Here is a 19,329-nt window from a genome sequence, read left to right as displayed (position 1 = left end):
TGGTGTCCAAATTCAGTCCCTGAGGGCTGGTATCCTGCAGATTTTAGACCTTTGCCTAGTTCAACACACCTGAATCAAAATGATACTTATAACCAGGCCCCTGCAAAACTTAATGACATACCGAGGAGGTAATTTAGCTTTTTGAATCAGTTTTGTTGCAGCAGGGACAAAACTAAAGCAACACCTTATTTACAGAAAATAACCCAAAACCGGTCATCCAATGCCACTAAATGCCTCTTTGATAAACGAAAATGCACACAAAACCAGTTGTTTCAGAGGCTTTCAGGATCAGATTAAGAAAATTAAGGCAGATCTTCTGGCTGGTGCCATAGAATGCTGAACTGGATGTGTCAAACATGATTGAAACTGGTCAGATGATTCTTAAATTATGATAATCCGCTCTGTATATATAAAAGAAAGTTAATGCCAAAACCTAAAAACTGTATGCAGGGTGGTAACAGAGACAAAGTGATTAGAAAATACAAGGCTGAGGTGTCAAACTCTAGTTCTAAAGGGCTGGTACTGTACAACTTTAAGATGAACACACCTGAATCACATAATTAGTCTATTAGCAAGACTCTGTAGAGCTTGAGTGTATGAGTAGATAATTCAGTCTGTCGAGTGAGGTATGTTGGATTTGGGACACTTAAAAAGTTGCAGCATAGGACCCTGAACCTTACCATTAGATCACAGAAGAGAGAAACCCAGCAAGGAAGTGAAGTAAATCTCTTGGATTGAAAATCAGCCCCAATGGCAGTGAGGCAGCAGGAGTTCTAACTAGGATTTATTTTCACCTCATAATTCCAGCCTGTGACTTTCCTCAAAAACCTGCTCCATTGAGTAAACATTTTATAATGCATACAAAACCCAAAATCCATCATTTTGGTTGATGATAATCATGTTATAATACAAAGAAATCCAATACACACCCCAATCTTTAAAATTTAGATTTTTTTTAAAATGATTTCTTATGTTGTGTTTTAAAGCAGTTTAAACACTTATTTGTTCAATTTAATTAAGCGTTTTTCACTGTATTTGCCTGCAGCCCATTTAGCATGTGCTATACATTGTAAGGTATTTATATCAAGTCTTTATAAAAATTATTTTTATAATTTTTTTGTCAATATTGTCAGATGTTTTGGATTGTATTTTTGTTTTTACCTGGATCATTTTATTGTGATAACTTACTTTTCAGTCCAACTTTAAGAGCTTTTGTCTACATTCGACTTTTAAAAGTAAAATGTAAAAAAGTAGGATTGAGTTAAGAGAATAAAATACCTTTTCTGTACATGTTGTGTACAAGCATAGGCAGCCCAGACAGTAACAACATATGAAAGTACGAAATAAAAGCAATAAATCATCACATCATTGGCAGAAAGAGAAACTTTATGTTCTGTGTGACATTTCCAAATGGCCTGAATCCGATAGAGAGGGAGTTAATGGATATATTACTTGGGTCATAAAATAAAAGTCAAACCAAAACCAAATTTTTTCAAGGCTGTGTACAAAGCAAGCAGTCAGTTTATTTCTACGGGTAGTTTATCCGGAACTTGATCTGCAAACCTTTTAAAAAGGAAAGTAGAATATCAACCCATTAACCTGTAGACAATGTTCTGAAACACAGTAAACCGCTGGCAAAGCAAAAGACTTTATTTTTGTGTTCACTTGCTACGAACCTATACTACAATGAAAATTCATTGCACATAAAATCCAACATCAGCATTCTGAAAATAGTTAGAAGCAATGTTTCAAAAGAAAGCCTTTATGTAAATCAGTGGTTATCTACAAGCGAACTGGACCAGGGGGCCACAGAGCACAGATTAAGAAACAAGGTTAGTGCTTTCTTCGACAAGGTCAGCGCATGATGTACTAACCAAAATGATAATGCAATGAAAAAGTAGATTTAATTAACGTACGCTTGTCTCTGTTTAGAAATGTTTGAAAATCTTTCATGCAAACCCACTTGCTTCTGATTTATTTCCTTATAGTTTTAAGGAGATGTTATCAAGAGAACAGCGCTGCCTGTACACAGTCAGACAGCATCAGTGGCGGTCTGTGCGGGTGTCACTGAGTGAGCGTCTTTATTACCTAAACACTCATTAACTTGGCAGCTTACAGGCCATTTGAACTCATGACCCACATCCTGCTTCTCATTATTGTGCAAACCAGATAGGCCGGATGACGACTCAGGAAGTCAACACACGGGGAAACAAGGGAGCTAATTCACATAATTTATATTAATATGTTAAATTATGAGCTGTGCATTATCTACAGTGTTACACCTTCTGACTGCAATGTCTTCCTCCCTTATCTAGATGTTTTGTTGAATTAAACACACCAAACACGTTTAAGCAATTTTTAAAAAGTTTGATCAATTAAATTCTCAATGAATAGATTGTTTTAATTTACTCTCTGTGGCAGCATGTTAATAGATCTGAATGACCACTCATCCTAAAAGAATTTACAACAGAGATGGAGGAAAGCTTTCAGGCGAGATTTCTGTGAAACTCCATACACATGCTGTCTGTTTTGTGGATGGAAATGTCAATAGTTACGACCCCCTCACACACCCCCGAAGCACAACTAGAAACTGTGTGTGTGGTTAACGTTTTGCCCAGCCTCTGAACATTTAAGGACTCCCTTCCACACCAGCTTGTTGTAATTATGGGGAAAAAGTGGCAGCATGTGGTCAGGTTTATGACTCTTCTTCAAAGAGCGAGCCTGGTTTGCTCAGACCAATCTGGGTGACTGCAGAGCTGTAAATCCCAATCTGAGCCAGCTACTGCCACTAAAAGTGAGTGTGGTGAAGTGAGAGTTCAAAAAGCCCGCTTTCCTCGTAAAAATGCATCTGAAGCCCATGATGCAGATTTGTCTCCAAACATGAGGTAATTTAATGTATAATTAGAAAATGTATGAAAAAAATACATAAAACAGAGACGGAAAGTTTTTTGTTTGAAGTGTCAATTAAACAAAAAGAACTCATTTCGAAAATATTTGACTGAAAACATGAAACAGAGAATAAAGCAGCCTTAAAACTGCAATGAGACTTTAATGGAATAAGGAAATCATAGTCTGCAAATAAGGGCATTACAAAGACCTGAGTCAGAAAAGGTAATTTTGAATGAATTAAAGAAAAACTTTACTTAAGAAACTATAGTCGGATAATTCAGAGCATCACAACCCTTGCTTAGTGCTACGCTGGTGTAGGGAGGAGGTCTTGACTTTTCAGTGAACTCATTTTTATTCTCACAAACACCCCGGCTCCCCCGCTAATGATAAGAGCCCTGAGGCAAGTCAGGTCATATGGGACTGGCTGTGCTCAGACAGAGACCGTCAAGACATCTGGAACAGCCTCAGCCAACTGTTTCAACTCTAGCACACACAGTGTCTTGTAAAGGTTTTTGCAACCTTTGACCTTTATATATCCTGTATCGTTACATTCTCAAATTTCATTGTATTTTCTCTGCATTTTTCAGCAAATTTGTAAGTAGGAATTAAAAGAAAGTAATAAGTGATGATCACAGTTTCAAAAAACTGAAAAGTGTGTCATAAGTGTTCATCTTTGACTGGACCATTCTAACTCTGTTTACTAGTTTATTCTCAATATCCTGCTGCAGGGTGAACTTCTGGCTCAGTTTCAAATCTTTTGTAGCTTTGAACAGGGTTCTTTTCAGGATTGCCATGCTCCCATCAAATCTCAACTTATGTGTCCTTCTAAATTTAAGAATCCCCACAGCATTATGCTGCCCCTATCATATTTCATTATGGAGCTTATTTCTTCAGGATGTTAGATTTTATATGTTGACTATAACTGGCACGTTTACATGGACATAAGCAATCAGAATGAACGGCCTATGGGAATAAAAATATGTCATGTGCCCCAAAGGGAATATTCTGAAATTGTAGTTCAAATGAGAGGAGTGGTTTATGCCGATTAAGCATCCAAACAGTGTAAACACTTGTTCTGATTTTGGCACACTAACCTAATTGAACATTACAGAGGGAAGTGCAATAGTTGGAGTCAGCACAGAACTTTGAAGGATGTTTATTTCCTCTCAATCTCTCGTTCCATAATGCAAGAAGACCAACAGCATGTAATGCTTAGTTTGTACTTTAATTAGAGAATGGAGTAACATCTCAATCATTATTAGAACCTGGCACAGAACAAACACACTACTGCTTTGGGGTTTCTGGGGTGGGGGTTCAACACAGAAGGAAGAACAACTTCTGTGTTTTTTAGGGAAATTTTACATGTGTCAGTGATTCTATTCTGAATAAAGCCTGGTGCATGAAAACACATGTCATCTTATTAATTAATTTTGTGCCCATACAAATGATACATTCAGATTATGTAATCTAAACACATTTAAAGCCGTTTGAGGAACCATTGTCTACATGTTTGCTGTGTATCCAACATTGTTTAGGATAAACTTAGGAAGTTTATCTGGGTACATTTAAAAAAATAAATAAATAAATTTTTGTTGTTCTATACTCAACAGCCTTTTTCCTGACCTCTCAATCCTGTTCCTTCTTCCTCAAGATGTTGTTTATTCTCAACAAAGTTCTGAGTTCACAGAACAATTGTGTTTATACAAACATAAAATCACAAAGCCTAAATATTCATTAGGCCTACAAAAAGCAGCACCTGATTTTATTCAGTGATATAATAAAAGGAGCAAAATACAAATGTATGCCACAATTATCTACTACTTTGTATTGATCTTTTCCACAATAAATCCAAAATAAATAAATCTACATTTATGGCTGTAACATGACAAAATATGAAAATGTTTTAAAGAGGGAACACTTTTGCAATGCACTTTGTGATTTAAGTTCAACAAGGTAATGAAACGAACTACAAGAGGACATTTATTTAATTGGAAATAAATGTATATCCTGTGCAAATTATGTGTTTCACTACACACAGTTTGATAAGATTTGTCAACACAATGAGCCAATCTTCACAATGATGGGAAAAGTGCCAAACTCACCAAATCAGAAAGAAAATGTCACCCCCAGCATCTAAAACATGGTGACCAGCTGCTCTCTCCAGTCAACCAAATTAACCTCTCAGGGTTTTGATCAAAATGGAATTAAAACGGGGGAAGCAAGATGTTATTGCACAGCAGGATTAAGCTTCAAGCTGAATTTATCCACAGAGATACAGTATATTAATGAACAGGACTCCGTGTATCATATTGAGCAGCAGGTCGTTCAGACAGAGAGTTATTAATCTCCCCAGACCTGCACTTTCTCTTCTAATCTCATTTCCCATTTGTCAAATTCAACCTTTTTATAAGTTCAGTATTTGGCCTCTACTGACTCAGGTTAACAGAAAAAAGCACAGAAAATGGCACCAATTTCACCTCCTGTAACACATTGAACCCTAGAAATGAGAATATGTTAAAGTTACAACTAATCCAGATTTGTTTGAGAATTTAAAATATTTATAGGGGAATGGCTAAAAAATGCATTATTGTAGAATTAGGTTATACTTTTATAGAAAGGTTTCTGTCATCTTCCTAACTTCTCTGTTTCTATAAATTGAAGGCTTCTTTCTATGCATATCACTAACATATTAAAATAAAAACATACTTTAAAACAAACTGGAGAAGATTTCTGGAGCAAATTTAAGAAGCGGTCATAAAAAACAACTGCTCATTTCTTTGCCAATAAATTTAACTGAATACAAATTTGGGTTTTATAAGTGAGATTTTGTTGAAACAATATAATCTTAAAGATTAAACCTGCAGCAGATAACTCCCCTGGAATCTTTGTGTAGTCTAAATTCAGATTAATTGGTCTTGCAGGTTGATGCTACAGCTAGCCAAAGACCAAGCCAAAGCAGGCGCCTTCCATCCTTTTACAAGTTCACTCTCAACAACATTTATGTGAGCAGTATTTTATCAACTAACTCCAGCAATCTTTACAATGGCTGACTATTTAAGAGAACGCTGGTGATTATTTACACAGGAAATGGAGGTATGAGGTGTTGAACTAATGATGTGTGAATCAGACACTGAGAATGGAAAAGATATGCTAAAGGTTTTCTGGCGATTACCTTTTCTCAAACAGCGACACTGTTTTAGTTAGTTCAAATATTGATACCTTAGGTCTCTTGAATTATATAAAAAAAATAATTTAAGTACTATAGTGCTTAACTAATTAAAATTTCTTGGTCTGGAGGAATTTTGAATTTAAATATTACTCCTTGAACTGTTAATCATCTTGCATTATTTTATCCCTGGGAATGATTTTTTTACGTTCAGCTATTTTTTATTTAGAGAGACTTTGTGCATTGTGAGCAGCAAACATCAATTCTAAATAAACATTTTTTTAAAAGGTAATTTCACTATTTTGCGCATGTGTGCTTAAATAAACTATAGATCAAATTGGTTTAAGAATAAGTCTGTAAAATAAAATGTTTAAAAAGTGAAAATGTGCGAATACTTCCTGGTGTTAGACGCTAGAAGAATTCGCATGATTGGCACCTGTCAATCATTGTAGAAGGTTTGCCAGCAAACTGACAAAAGCGGTCGCAATTTGTCCAGAAACATACGCCCCTTATCTTTAGGAACTGAACCGCAGTGGTTCATCATTGCTAGCGGGCTGCGCTCAGAGAGATTTCCAGGAAAATAATAAAAATGTCGGTCCAACGTCGTCAGTGGGGAACATGCAATCCCGTCAGCTGCTACCCAGAGCGTGTAGAGGGCGGAATACAGTTTATTACATTTCTAAAACCCAAACGAGTCTGGAATACAATGCTTGAAATGGATCAAGGCCTGCAGTCGACCTCATGTCCAGTTGAATGAAACTGTGATCAAAGGCAACTACCACATGTTCCTCTGCAAGAAGGTAACTGGCACTAACCATCCCATTTTTATCACTTCTTGATAGTCAAGTCAGAGATCAATTAGTAAAGGTAATTATGCTTGATTTTGTGTGTAACTTCAGCATTTACACTTTAGCACCCTTTTATGCTGTTTCTTTTTAAGTAGGTTTTCACAAGTCATTACTCACCCGCTTTGTACGGGTAAAATGCACCCGCCACAGCTTTCACACTCACATCAAGTGAGAGTTTGTCCTTTATTCTTCGTCTGGCTGCGAAAATTTGGGTTTTAACTTTGAATTCTCTGTTGTTTCCCGGAAATAACCTTACAGAACCGATGTACGATTCGTTGGAGAATTTTCTTGCCTGCCGACTTTGCTTCAGTATTGGCTGATAAAACCAAAATAACTCAAACATCATTATTTTCCACTACCTCTGCCATTATAGCACTGTTTGTCTGAGGCACAGACATGAATACTATTCATCTCTATGGTCCGAGGTTTGCGCTACTTCCGCATGTACTCTTCTTCTTGCTCTTGTATTTTATTGGCGGATGGCAAACCAGCTTAACGTTTGCCATCCAGTAGGTGGCGGTGCTTTTACCGCCACCTACCGGACTGGAGTGTGAACGTCAACGAAAGAGGGAATATATCAATACATACAACAATGGTGCGTGTGAGCATATATATATATATATATATATATATTTTATTTTCCTGTCCCAAAATGAGAACTATTAGGGCCTGTATGACCAAACTTAAGACATATTATTACTTCTTCCAGCATCATGTCAGTTTTCCTGTGATGAATTATCATAACCTCACTTTAAAAAAAAAAAAGTACTAATCATTTAAGCAGATTTGAGGTGATTCTGTGAAAGAAGACAAATTCTTGTAATTCAGTAACCCAAGTTCCCACTGGTCTGGATTTGTATTTTCTTGGAAAAAGCCCTTCAATTTTGGATGATGAAATGATCAAACTTGTTCACATCTGTAAGAAGAAACATTTTATTCACAGATACTGGGAAAAAACACAAGCTGCCATATTATACATCTATACACAAGGTTTGAAAATCCTATACAAAAACAAAGATCTTAGAAAATATGGGTTTTGATATGAAACGAGACCTTACATATTATCACACCTTGGAAAAGAAGCTCTGTTTGTTTTTTGGTTTTTTTATTCATGAGCCCACCCTCTTCCTTAGTGAAAACCAAAATTATTGTAAAAAATTAGAATGGTAAAAATGAAGAGTAGAAATCATCTGTAAAAATGGTAAAAAATTTCATGCAGCATCTTCTGTGAGGGCCTGAGAGAGTACATCTTTGTAAAAGGAAACAAAACAAGCACACCAAGATAAATCATAGCCAGTCTGGTTTTTCATGTTTTTGGAACAATCATTCTCTCAGATCTCTCTTCTTCTCTGTGTGTCAGCCATTTGATTCATAAACGTGTTTGGGTGGCTTCAAAGAGCAAATATGATTGATTTTTGCTGGACACCGCTACAATCACCGTCCATTCCTGCATCCTTTCCCGAGGAAGCAGATTTAGTCATTGTGGGAGATGCTTATTAAATGTTGCCATTTTTTTCTAAACAGTCTTGTTGCAGATAAAGATTAACGTTGCTTCTGAGGACTTTAAAAGTAGTTACAGTGTAAATGTGCTGGAATGCATAGAACTGAGGCTTGGTAGCACTTGGGAAAAGCACTGTTCAGGAAAAATACTGTACAGGAAGAGGCTGGCACATTGGCACTGTCTCATTTGTGTCTTACATTACATAGTTCAAACCATCTGCAGAGAAATAAGGCTCAAAGATGAGACCTACTGTCACAACTGAGGGTGGAAAACTCTCTCAATGTCCATCACAGTGCCCTTCTGATTGTTTTGGCTTCATTTTTTGATTTTCAGGGAGATAAACATCAGTTAGCACATTTCAAATAAACTTTGCTTGCCATCAAACACACCAGCTGATCCACCGAGACCAATTTTGATAAAGGCAACTGTAGGAAAAACAAATCATTTCCACCCTGTGAGCTTTTACAGGCCAGCTGACGGGAGGAAAGGCGGTCTGTGATGAAATAATAAAGTCCAGTTTGAAAGTCTAGAAAACTACAGAAATACAAATCGAACTTAAGGCGCAAGAGGCTGAATGACCATGGAGAAAATGCTGACTTGAGGTTAGAAACAAGAGAAAAGGCAAAGTCTGGGACCGCAATAACATTAGCTTATTGCTTCTTATGTTTTCTTTATTTTTCCCACTTAAAAAAGGTTAATTGTACACACCACACATTCATTTAAATACACTATACAATGCGGTATAAAATATTTTTTTTCTTAAAAGCAACGTGTTCAGGGTTATGTTCAGGTATGCTTAAAACACCTGCGTTGTATGAAAAATAATGACTCAAAAAGAACATTAAAAAAAGGCACTTCAGGGTGTTTGTCGACTTTTCAGTAAGTGATAGCCACTGCTTTGCCATGAAGACAACAGCGTTTGTGCTCACGCTTCATTCCTCTGCTTTGTCCTAGACAACGAGGCACTGTAGCTCAGATGGTCGAGATCTCCTATGTTTTTCAGTAAAGCTCCGCTCTTGGCCCCCATCCGTCTCTTTTGTACTTCATTCCAGTGATATCTATAGACTGACTGCTACATCTCTTCTACCTTTTTCTTCTCACTTCCACTTTCTTTTAGATTCCTACTTGCTTTTGTCCTCAGACTTCAACTTCCCGCAGTCCCTCTTGAGTGCCGGGTGTCGACGGCATGCTGATGTCGAAACAAGTCACCATCATGACGTGGGACTTGCAAAGATTGACGCAAAACTCCAACTCCTCTGTGGCCTGTGCCAAGGCCTCCAGGTACTCTGGAGACTCTTTATCCATACTCTGGTCCACGTCAACTGTTGAGACAAGAGATCTTGTCTTAGGACTTAAAACAAATGTATTTTTTAGGCTATGGACTGAAATATCAGTACACCAAAAGTGACAATGACTTACATTCTCCAACCCACTTGCTCGGATCCATCATTAGTCGAATCTTTGTGTCCTCTAGCTCCTCCAACAACACTTGATGTTTTGCTCTTAATTCCCTCACCTGCTGTTGCCTTCTCTCTAGCAACCTCCACTTGCTGTTAAAATACACCAGACCCTAAAACAGAATAAAAAGGGGATTATTCATTGCAGTAGCCAGAGGATTCTGTAGAATCCGTTAAGAGAGAGTAAACAACCAGTTTCTAATTGTGAAGAGTATAACAGTAAAGTAAGCACTTTGAGTCAAGCCTGTGTATTTCCTTTTTCTGTCTATCTAGACCACAAACTGCATATTGAAAGTGTTATATTTTGAATGAATGAATGAAGTATCAATTTAGATTTGTTTAATCCAGAATCTCAGCCAATATGAAAAAAAGCATACCTTTTCAACTTCTTGGTAGGGTTGCTGCAAGACATTGAGACAAAAAGTTGGATCAGTAAATGATAGCTATGTATAAACCGTGTATAAATATTGTTTTAGCAGTAGCTTGCAGTAAGATTTTGCAAGCCAATAAAAGAAAATCACATTATTACCTCTGATTAAAGAAACAGGACATATTTAAAATTTACAGTGCCTAGAGAAAATATTAAATTGTCTTCAACAAACTACAACATATATTTTAATGGGGTTTGATATAATAGAGCAACAAAAAGCTTTGCATGACATCATTCTGAATTGCCTGATATTTAGATACATTCTTATGCCCTTTAAATCCATTTCTTTCCTAATACTGTAGAAGAAACACATTGCCACAGCATGATGATTTCACCACCTTGTTTCACTTTAGGAATGGATGAAGTGCAGGGTCAGTCTTTCTACTGTATTTAGGTGAGTTCTGGATTTTATTGAAGTATACCAAAATAAAAGATTCTAAATTTAGATTTTAATCTGATCCCAGAAAAATACCCTGAAGATTGTGGTTGTAGTATGACAAAATGTTGAGTGTGTGAATTCTTGTTTAAGACAGTGTAATGGTTTTTCTAATTGGTTGTTAATATTTTTCAATCAATGTATTCTTTTTTTTTTTAAGAAATATATTTATTGTTTTCAACAAATTATTAAAAGATTAAAAGAAACCTAACGAGAGAATTCATTTGGCAGTGGTTTTAGTAAGGTGAGAATGTATTTGCATATGTCCATATGGTCACTCTATTTATGTCCGTCTTTTGCTTTCATTTTTACACACCTCCCTGGTCTTCTCACATTCAAATCAGGACACCCTTATCAGTGCACTAGACTTCTGACATTCATGGGGAATGCTACCAAAATACCAAGCACAAAGTCTGGACACAGACATTTTAACGACAGGATTTGCTGCTGAGCTAACTGAAGGTCAAACGTCTGGGGCATATTATTCTTGTCCTACTTGTTAAAAGGAAATTAGATGGAAAAGATTCAAGTTATTTTCACAAAGTCCTGTAAATCTTTGTGGCACATCTTGAGAATGTGTGGCAATAATACTGCACTTGCAAAACAGGCTTAACAAGCAGAAGTCACAAGCCCTTCACCCAGACATGACGAAAGTTTAGCAACATGAGCTGCAAAAAATCTGGATTGACCCTCCTCTCACCTCTGTGGTTTCCTCCTGACGCCGTCTTTGGAGCCGTTCCACATCATCAATCTCATATACTTTGATCTCAAAGGGCTCTTTCAACTGTCCAGACATAGGAGGCAAGTCCACCCACTGGCCTGCTGGGGCCACCTTTTTCCCCAAGGACGATGTGTCTGGCAGGGGTGCAGGAATAAGTCGCCTTCTCTGGAAGCCTTAAAATACGCATACCATGCAGTTAGATAAGCATTTTCTATGTTTGGTTAAGGACAAGGCAAGCTTACACAATGCTATCCAAAGAGTCTCGCAGGTAAATAAAGTACATTACAAGAATAACATTTAAGCGTCATTGAAGAAGAATTGTTTCAAATGAAAACAAATGAATAGCCAAGACAAAAATGAACTAATCAAACCGTATTTACAGGAAGGCTGTAGTAAACAGTAATGTTGCAGTGGTTTGAATGAGTGAACAGTTTCTACACATCCCAGCTAAAGGTTCAGCTGCCATGCTTAATACCAGTTTTTGGAGTCAATATACAAGCAATATTTCAAAATCTATACTTTAAAAAGAGGGGACCAAGGCAGTGTTTAAAGACTAATACGATATGATTAATTTTTGAGGTGTAGGTCAGAACTCCGGCATTAGAAATATGGAATGAGCTGTAGCTGCCCTATTGTCTTTTTTACAGACATTGCATTATTCAATCCAACAAAAAATTAAACAAAGCACAAGTTTTTATGTGTCCTATTTTGACTTGAAACTCTACATTCTGTCAATGTTTTTAGGATAGCCAAAGGCTAATTTAGCAGTAAACTTGACATGTCCATAACAATATTGCAGTTTCTCGCATGCTTTGTGGTCTTCAACCAATAGCCTTTCATTTTTGGACTAAAACCAACGACTTATGTCTTTTCTCTGTTATTATCTGTGCGTCCATTACATCTGTTATTTTTCTTACCATTAGCTCTTTTCTTGGGATACTTGGAGCTCCTTGCTCTGCCTGAAGATGAAATCCCACTTTCACTCATGGAGTCAAGGGCAGACGAAGCACTACCTGTGGCTTCACTGTCCCTGATCATGCTCTCATATCCGCTGCTGCCTCCACTGTGGTAGAACAGAGCTGTGCGGCCCATGGCTGGAGGCAGTTCACCGCTCAGCACGCTGCTGTTGTCACTGCCATGACCACTGCTATAGCGCTGAGGCCGTCTGGGTGCAGTGATTTTACTGTACGGAGAAGGTAGCATGGCTGTGGGGGACCTGTCATCAGCCGCATTTACTCCACTGTCATTCCCGCTGTCTGAATCTCCTGAACCTCTCCCATGCTTTCCTGATATGTTCCCTGTTGCAAGTTCGCTGACACGACTGTTTGCGGCCCTAATGGCCTGCTTTGTGCCCATGATAGTCCCTCTCCCAGGTTTATTTGGGACTGGAGCAGTAGTCCGAGAGCCTGATGTTCGACCTGTTGGCGGGAGGTTGGCATTAGTATTCCGGGTCACGGGAGAGGCCAAAGATTTAGTAGAGGAGCTGAGGCCCTTGGAGTTATTGGCTGACAGTGAGCGTGCTTTATTCCCATTAACTGCTCCTAATGCTCTTGTATTTACAGAGGTCTTAGCCTGACTTGGCTTAGTATTGTTTCCTCCACTTTGAGTAGACTGGAAGGTAGCTATCGGAGAACTAGATGAATTAGGAATACCAAATCTTGGAATTGACTTGTTGGATTTGCTACCCAGACTTGCTCCACTGTTTTCCCTGCTAAGCGTAGCTCTGGAGCCAGAGAGAGAAAGGCTTTCACACCTTTCAAGTGACATTTGGCTGCCATAATGCAGACCAACCTCTCCTTTAGAACCTTTGGCCTTCAGGCTAGAGGTAACTTTGGCTGTGTTGAGGCTGGAGGTTTTGAAATTGGTAGAGTCTGCTTTACAATGTACCTCAAGTTCATCCTCTGAAACAGCTGTCCTTCCCCCATAGGTCCTCACTGCCTCTCCATATGCTGACTTTAAGGCACTTTGGGGCAGCAAAATCTTAGTCTTGTGATCAAGGCTTGATTTCCTAACTGGAGGAGGAGGTGGTGAGGTGCAACCAGGCTTGGGGAGATTACTTGCTTTCTGTGAGTTAGCCTTGTTGTTTTTCCCTAGCGAGGAGAATTTAAGGCTTCCAGAAGATGAAGCAATATCTTGGCTTCCCTTGTGATCTGAAGAGGAATGAATAACAGGCACCGTTCCCAGGGTGGTGGCTCCTCGCCTCAGCTGAGGCATTCTGCTGGGTGGATTTCTGGTAGTTGACTTCTCACAGCCATCAACCACTCTCTGGGATGAGGTAGACCCCTGTACCTTGGGAGGGTGAGGTACACTGTTGCTGTTGTTAGATGCTTTGCTGGAAAAGACACCACAGGGGGGATTTCTGAGAAATCTGCTGGTGCTGCTGTCAGAAGTCTGAGGTTCTGCGTGGTTGTTGACGCGCTGCCAGGGATCCTCCTGTTTAGCTTCTTGCCTCGGTGGATCTCTACTGCTGCTGCTGCTACTGCTACTGCTATGAGAGATGGATGAGGTAGGTTTAATCTTCCTGGGAAGACTAGAGTGGACAATCGAGGAGCCCTGTGGAAGTGGAGGGGAGCTCACTGAGTGAGCTTTGGATAATTTAGATGTAAATCGAAGGGACCCTTTGGTTGATTCTGGGGATTGGGGGCATCTTGACAATGACAGTTTACTTGATGTGGCACTGTCACTGTCTTGTTCAGAAAAACTGAATCCACTGTCATTTAAGGAGCTCTTGGCATCTCTTGTAGATGACATACAATGAAACATTTCAAGGGAATCGAAGTAAAAGGTGGACTCTGGCCCTATGTGTTGGGCCTGTGGAAGGAAAACATCTGTTGAATGGGCCCCTTCACTTTCCAAGGTGCAGACACTGACCTCACTCAACCAAGAACTGATAGACGAACCCCTGCTGTCTATACACTCCATTGTGCTCTCCTGGGTGGGTGTCACCATGGCAATGTTGACCTCAGATCCTCCCACAGTTGATGTGTAGGCATCAAATTCATCATTGATGCTGCTGATGATGCTGACAGGCCTAGAACCAGAGGCCAGGGCCTGAAGTGAGCAGTCACTGTTAAAGCTAATAATGCTTGATGGCCGACCCTTATCTACAATACTACCAATGGAGAGCTCTTCCACAACAGTAAACACTAACTCATCCTCCCCATTCAGCTCCACTGGCTGCTGTAGGGTGACAGTAGCTCTAAGGATATCGTGATCCAAACACCTTTCCCTTAAAGTTGAGCGCACTTGACACACTTCTACAGGTGCTCTGAGAAAAGGCGATGTGCAAGGGTCCCTTCTTTTAACAGCTTGGTGGCTCATTCCCACTGGTGGCATCCTGGTGCCTGATCGTTCTCCTTTTTCAGGATTTTCCATTTGTTGTGAAGGAGGTGGAGCTGGCTTCGGCAAAGCTTTCTTATTGGGATAAACTTTCTCCCTTACTACAGGCTCCGAGCTTATGGCTATGGGAGGTGTTGATCTGTTTGTGGTGACCTGGCTTTCAGACATCAGCACCTTCTCTCCATCTGCACTGGTTCTGCATACATTTTGGACAGTCTCTGCTGGAACCCTTTCTGAAGGCATGCATTGTCTCTTGTTGGCATCAAGTTTGGGTATAACATTGGCACTGCAGGATATTTGAATAGGGATAGATTGTTTAGTTGAGATTCCCTCTTGGTTGTTATAAAGATTTATTCCAGTCTTTGGTGAATTACAGACTTGGTTTTCCCTGGATTTTTCTGTTTTAGGGCTAGCCTGGTTTCTCTTGCCTTCTCCAACAAAGGCAGTGGGCTCTTCACTACCGTCTATACACTCCAATCTCTCCTGCAGCTCAGCAAATGTGTTGCACTTAAAGAACTGGTCTCTATCCCGAGGGCCCTCTTTTGCAGATCTCTTCTTGTTAAGCGAGGGGATTATGGGAACAAAGGCAGGTGGGCCTTCATTGTCACTAAGCTCTCTATCTGAAATTGCAGTTCCTCCAGGTCCGACATAAATGACGGTATCACAAGATTGTTCACTACTTGAAGAGTATTCTGGGTCGCTGAGCAGAGCTGGCAGGTCTGGATCCAGGGCTACTGTCTGAGGGTGGAACGGTCTTAAGTGTGGAGGCCGTCGAACTCTGCCTTCCTCACAGGAACTTTCCCCTCCAGATGAACTGGATGCATACTTCAAAGAAGAGCAAAATCAAAACATATAAGATTGCTATTATAAAGAATATTCGCTGCTTCAAAAGGAAGCAGTACAATGCTTCTTTTAGCATTAGCCAACCTTGGATTCTTACTAATAAGATGATCTGTGTCAAAGAGTCAGTTTCAAGTCCTACATTTAAGTCACTTGGTGTAGTGCATGGTTTGTGTACAGAGTTGAAGATTTTTAACACTCTGATGTTCATCCTTCAAACTTACAGGGGAATTAGTATCCTGTAATTACTGTTTGTAGCCTTGTAGCGATAAAGGCTGTTCCCATCCCTCAGTGTACATTTGGTGTTATAATTACAGCAGGTGACATTTTATTGGTCTAAAACATTAATGTGATGACCATTCTATTTTACAAAACCTTTTTAACTGTTATGATAGATTTCATATGGGTTTTTAATATTTCAACATATTTTACATTGCATGTCAATATTTATCTAAAGGTTAAAAGTACACATCAATAGACGCATGGAAATGAATGTCAGTAAAACTAATTGCTGTGTCTGAACAGCATAATGATCATCACTGGGACCACAACCAAATAAATACAGGCTGCTATTGGGCCTCATTTACTTTCCCTAATCACATTTACTTAGGCAGTGCTATCGATTACATGCAGAGGAGCTGAGAAAAACGTAATCTGTGATATGGAGTATTATATGGGTGCATGTGTAAGAATCTCATTTTGATGCAGATTTTATCTTGATTAAAAATAAATTTATACCTCAAGAAGACAACAAACCTGACCATGACATGTTCTTATATTGGTGACAAACTACTTTTTCATAAGTACAAAAAAGTCAGATCAATTGCTTTAATGGCAAGTACCATAGCAACAAAAAGGTGAAAATTAATGCAATCTTACAGATATAGAACAGATCTTCAGCATACCTTTGATTTCTTCTTCCTCATACGGTGAATACGAGAAGCCAGCTGGATTGTGTTGAGTGAATCAGCGTAGTGGGCTGGGGAATCTGAGATATGGGCAATCATGGTGGTTCTGCAGTTGATGTTGCCAAGAGACTCCCTCAGCAACATTGTTAGTTTGCTGTCCCTAGAGAATGAATTAAAGTTGCTATTAGCAAGCAGCCCTGTCATTTTTTAAACAAGACAAAAGTAACTGATGTGTTGTGTTGTCTGGGGATGCGTCCTTAATACGTGAAGAGAAAAAAGCTCCCAGGTGACAAACTGTTAATCTTTCAAATACTATTACATTCTTGTGTCACACAAGAAAAAATTACTGTCTAAAGGCAAATAAATTGTCAAACCATGCACTGAAACAAACCTATGATCAATTATGGTTTTCTTACCTGTAAGGTACATGTTTTGCTCCATTTGTCAAAGCCATTATGACGTTTCCCAGTGCGTTCAGGGAAAGACACATGCCTCCACCTCCATCTCTGCTTTTGCTCAGGACCTTCTCACAGCTTCCCAAATCAATAAGGTGCAGTCTGCTCCGTCCACCCGACACTGTGCCAATGGAAGAAGGGGAACCAGGTAAGCAGAACAAAGACATTCCCCTTTTGAAGTTACAGTGACAGGAGCAACACAGCACTGTGTCAACTGTCCAGTTTGTTTAGGAGAAAGACTCCCACTGAGGTGATTCAGTTACGGAACAACCAGCATTGTGAAGACAAAGGAATACAGCAGATAGATCAGTAAGTTTGTGGAGAAGTTTAAAACAATATCCAAAGCTCACGCCATCTGAAACTGCTAAATCTACCAACTAACAAATGGAAATGGCTACATCATTGTAGCTATTGCTATATTGATCAAATCACACCTAACAAGACCACTCTTAATCCAGCCAGCTGGATTCCCAAAAAATGTATAACTCTGGCTTTGTTGTTTATGTTATGTAAAAAATAATAATAAATTCACTACAATCAGGATTAAATATCTATTCTAATGAATGAATAAATTAAATCAATGATTCCATATTTAGATATTAAATAAGACATTCATTCTTAAATCAAGCATTTCATATGAACAGTTATCAAATAATTATTTATTTTCAAGACAACTACACTCTTTTAATCTATTGCAGTGCAGGAAAATTCACATTTTTACTGTAAAGTGAATGCCTCAAATGTCAGCTTAGAGGCTTGAAGATTTTACAGAAATACTAACTTCCTCCTTTGCCGCTTTTCTCCATGCGATATTGGTAAATATGTAGTGTGAACAGCATGTGCGAGTTGCGCCTTTCATCTTCATCTGCATCTGGCCTGCTGGTGCTGCGTGCGGCGAGGGCTGCGTCCAGGAAGAAGCCGGCTTTCTCAGCATTTGGGGCTCGAAGCTCGCTCTGGTTCTGGAGCTACAAGGTTAAAGAGCAGTGGTGATGTGAGCAGAAGAAGGTGTAAAAATGGAGGCGCAGTAAAAGGATAGGAGCCTGTTAATTGGACCCCAGCATACATTAGAGTGTGTCTCCGGGGCAATTAAAATAGCAGATATGCACACAGAAGAAGGAGGATTAGGAGAGGTGAGGTAGGAGATGGTAGTGGTAGGATACAAATATAAAAAAGGGGGTGGACAAGAATGAAGGTAGAAGAGATCATAAAGAAACCCACGCGTGGTTGCTGAGAGGAAGACAAGCTTCACAGGACTGCATTTCCTTTGAAGTCAAAGTCCACAGTTGCCCCCAAAAACAACATCTGTCAGCAACACCTGTGAACACCTTCAAACATCCAGTTCTTACCATCCCCCAATATTATTTCTATTGTGCTACAGAGGCCTGATTCCAATTCATCCATAATAGATGCTGACAGGAGAGTCCGCATGAGAGAGAAGAAAGCTATCAATAACATAGATGAGTTTGGCTTATACATTAAACATGGATAGAAGAAGCATGATCGAGACAGATAACTGGGAAGTCCTGGGAGATGTGGAATAAAAGAGAAACTCACACAGATGCACTGACAAGAAAGTTTAAATCTCTTTGGAGGAAAAAGGAGAGGTGGATCATAGAAAAAAAAGATCAATACTCGGATAATACTGGAACCCACGGAGAGAATGAAAGGATCAGTGAACAAAGGAAGAGTGAAGAGCTGTAGCGATACTCACCTGAGTGCCACAGATGGGATCCTCTCTCAGATGGATTCCCGGGGACTGGCCCTCCTGCAGACTGCCTGTTGACACCTCAGACAACAGGTCCTTCAGCTCTTCATCTTTTCCAAAGATTTCTACAGCAGACACACGAACTGAGAAGCGAGTGCCTGTCTTCTCCTTGCGCTCGTTGATGAGCTTGAAGAGCCAGGAAATAGCACAGGGCACAATGCCCAAGCTCTGAGTGGAGCTGTCTTTGCCAATCATGGTGTATGTTTTGCCTGTTGAGTTAAAGAGAAAGGGATAAAAATGGAAATGTAACTAGAAACATTTATTCTCACATATAAAATGGCTTGTATTTCTGAACCTTTTTTTGCATCTTGTCACATTACAATGGCATATGTAATCGTTTTTATTGCAATTTTATGCAAAACACCAAGACAAATTAGTTCCTAAAGGTAAAATTAAATCTTATTTTAATAATCTAAGAAGTATGGCACCACCTTTGAAGTTAGTATGAGTCAATCTTAGCCAGCTTTGCACATGGAAAGACGAATAATTTTTCCTAATCATCTTTTCAAAATAGATTAGGCCCCAATTTTCATGGAAGATATATGTGGGGTATATGATTACCAAGTCCTACCAG

General features: G+C 39.2%; 1 protein-coding gene across 3 annotated transcripts in view; it reads right to left on the bottom strand.

Annotated features, from left to right (window-relative positions):
- Positions 1 to 7,820: 7,820 nt before the first annotated feature.
- The window catches only part of kif26ab (kinesin family member 26Ab), an 80,401-nt gene continuing 68,892 nt past the window's right edge, over positions 7,821 to 19,329 (bottom strand). For all 3 annotated transcript variants that reach the window (XM_028000361.1, XM_028000362.1, XM_028000363.1), the window contains 9 exons: positions 18,702 to 18,964; positions 17,772 to 17,955; positions 16,952 to 17,111; positions 16,533 to 16,695; positions 12,366 to 15,612; positions 11,428 to 11,621; positions 10,239 to 10,262; positions 9,824 to 9,974; positions 7,821 to 9,726 (listed from right to left, as the gene is read on the bottom strand). In XM_028000361.1, coding sequence (XP_027856162.1) covers positions 9,542 to 9,726; positions 9,824 to 9,974; positions 10,239 to 10,262; positions 11,428 to 11,621; positions 12,366 to 15,612; positions 16,533 to 16,695; positions 16,952 to 17,111; positions 17,772 to 17,955; positions 18,702 to 18,964 — 4,571 coding nt within the window. In that variant the 3' untranslated portion in view covers positions 7,821 to 9,541. The remainder of the gene's footprint in view (positions 9,727 to 9,823; positions 9,975 to 10,238; positions 10,263 to 11,427; positions 11,622 to 12,365; positions 15,613 to 16,532; positions 16,696 to 16,951; positions 17,112 to 17,771; positions 17,956 to 18,701; positions 18,965 to 19,329) is intronic.

This window comes from Xiphophorus couchianus, chromosome 19 (genome assembly GCF_001444195.1).
Source record: "Xiphophorus couchianus chromosome 19, X_couchianus-1.0, whole genome shotgun sequence".
NCBI classification, from domain to species: domain Eukaryota; kingdom Metazoa; phylum Chordata; class Actinopteri; order Cyprinodontiformes; family Poeciliidae; genus Xiphophorus; species Xiphophorus couchianus.
This window is presented reverse-complemented; position numbering and strand designations above follow the sequence as displayed.